The sequence below is a fragment of the Suillus subalutaceus genome (genome assembly GCF_016647625.1).
Source record: "Suillus subalutaceus strain FC151 chromosome Unknown DFJ58scaffold_351, whole genome shotgun sequence".
Lineage (NCBI taxonomy): Eukaryota > Fungi > Basidiomycota > Agaricomycetes > Boletales > Suillaceae > Suillus > Suillus subalutaceus.
The window spans coordinates 17,190-19,250 of NW_024540600.1; the positions used below are offsets into that span (position 1 = coordinate 17,190).

The 2,061-nt window shown below is 47.2% G+C and overlaps 1 protein-coding gene across 1 annotated transcript; it reads left to right on the top strand.

Annotated features, from left to right (window-relative positions):
* Nucleotides 1–651: 651 nt before the first annotated feature.
* Nucleotides 652–1,422, top strand: DFJ58DRAFT_671903 (uncharacterized protein; the record flags this gene model as incomplete). The annotated part of the gene is made up of 1 exon (XM_041382999.1): nucleotides 652–1,422. One exon carries the CDS (start codon nucleotides 652–654, stop codon nucleotides 1,420–1,422), a length of 771 nt encoding a protein of 256 aa, XP_041235154.1.
* Nucleotides 1,423–2,061: the final 639 nt, after the last annotated feature.

Consider the following 2,061-nt stretch of genomic DNA (forward strand, 5'->3'; position numbering starts at 1 on the left):
TTGGGGATTTGTTAATCCCTGTTTTCATTCTCAGTTACTCCTATAGTGGAGTAGAGCTTGCTTAGCGAGCGACTCAGGTTAGAATTGATTTGTCCTCTTTCTAACCTTTCCCGTCACTTCGCTAGGTGAGCTAGTCGTTAGATTGGTTTGTATACCTCTTTCTAACCTTTCATGTCGCTTCGCTAGCTAGTTATTTTGAGCACTATCAAACCGCTACCCTCGACGCAACAAACTACAGAGCGACAAACAACAGAGCGTTCAACCGATCTCAGCTGTATTGAACAGTGCAACGAGCTCATTAATCAGTATCGGCTCGGGCATATCGGGAAAGCCATCACCATACTTGACATCTGAGAGAGTCTTCTCCAGTCTCCTGCGGTTAGGAGCGGAAGAAACATTAACGAAGCCCTCGATGTCTTCATTGGAATGCTCGACAGTATCGATGCCTCAAAAGCACAAGCTTTGGAAAGAGGACATTGAAGTAGCGGAACCTTTGAGGAAGAGGAAGCTAATAGAGAGGATAGGAGAAACGATAACCCTGAAGAAACAGAAGCAGGACGCAAGCAGCCAAGAGTTGCCACTGATTCAGAGGATGAAGATGAGCCCAGTTCAAAGCGCGCCAAGACTGTTGACTCCAGTAAATTTCCCTGGATGCAAAGACGGTCAACAGCGCTTGCCTCTCTACCTCAGGATATCAGAGAAACCTACCAGCAACTCGAAAACTTTGCTGCTGACCCAAAGAGCGTTGTCAACGACATCCTATCCACTCCAGGGTGTCCACCCTTCCCTCCTAGCGAATGGCTCAATGTTGTCCGGTGGAAGTACGTCATCCTCGCTAAGGTCCTCAACTCAGCTCATACGACCGAGCTGGATCCCAAAAAGACCCACGTCATTGATGACGAGATTGAGCTTGCCTTGCAAGTCTCCAAGTCTTCAATGGGAATTAAAACATCCTCTGACCATAATATCGCCTTCTCCATGTACATTGAAGCAATATCCTTCGTCTTCCCTCAGCGAAGAGATGAATTTATGCAATACAACACCTACCTTAGTCGACTCTTCCATGCCATGGAAATCCGCCTTCACTCACATGTCATTGAATTTGACCAATCCGTTAGAAATCAAGTGGCCATGCAAAGAAACCTACGCCTCACTGATTATCCCCAATTTGAGCACCTCAGAACGACCTTCCTCACCTCCTTTGGCGTTGGTGCCAATTCCACCTCATCCGCATCTAGTTCCGGGGGAAGATCGAATCAGAGAGACAGATATGGAGGAAGGGATGATCCCTGTCATAAATGGAATAGAGGAACCTGCCAGAAATCAGATGGTGAATGCCGGTTCTCGCACTGCTGTGATCGAAGAGGATGTCGTGGCCCCCATCAAAAATCAGAATGTCTGAATAAAGGAGGGTCTAAATGAGAGTATCGCGCTAGGACAAAGATTTCGGCGCAAAGGAGTATGGGGAAGAGGTATCTCTGGATGTAGCCGAACTGCGCTCTGGACAGAGACTGCGGCTCCCATGCCTAGGCCACCTGAACGCGAATTTTTGAACCATGGAGCACTTGATACTATTCAGCAACATCCCTCTTTGTTTGAAGTCTCTTCGCCTATCAAAGTCAATGTCTTCGAATCTCTACTTGTGGACCATCCTAATCAGCCCGTTGTTCATTTGGTTTGTACTGGACTTAGGGAAGGTTTTTGGCCCTTTGCCGATTCTCATCCTGAGGAATGGCCTCTCATCTATGATAATTCTGATCGGCCTCCCAAGACTGAGGCTGAGAAAGAGTTTCTACATGCGCAAATTGAGAAGGAAGTTGATGTAGGGTGTTATTCTCAGGCATTCAGACCAGATCTGCTTCCTGGCATGTACAGCATGCCTATCCATGCTGTACCTAAACCAGGAACTAACAAGCATCGACTGGTTACCGATCATAGTGCTGGGAAACATTCCCTGAATGCCATGATCTTGCATGATGACATTGCCGGCGTCACTCTGGATAATGTGCATGATTTGGCTAATGGTTTACGGGTGTTTAGGCACTGGAAACCTCACGCTAA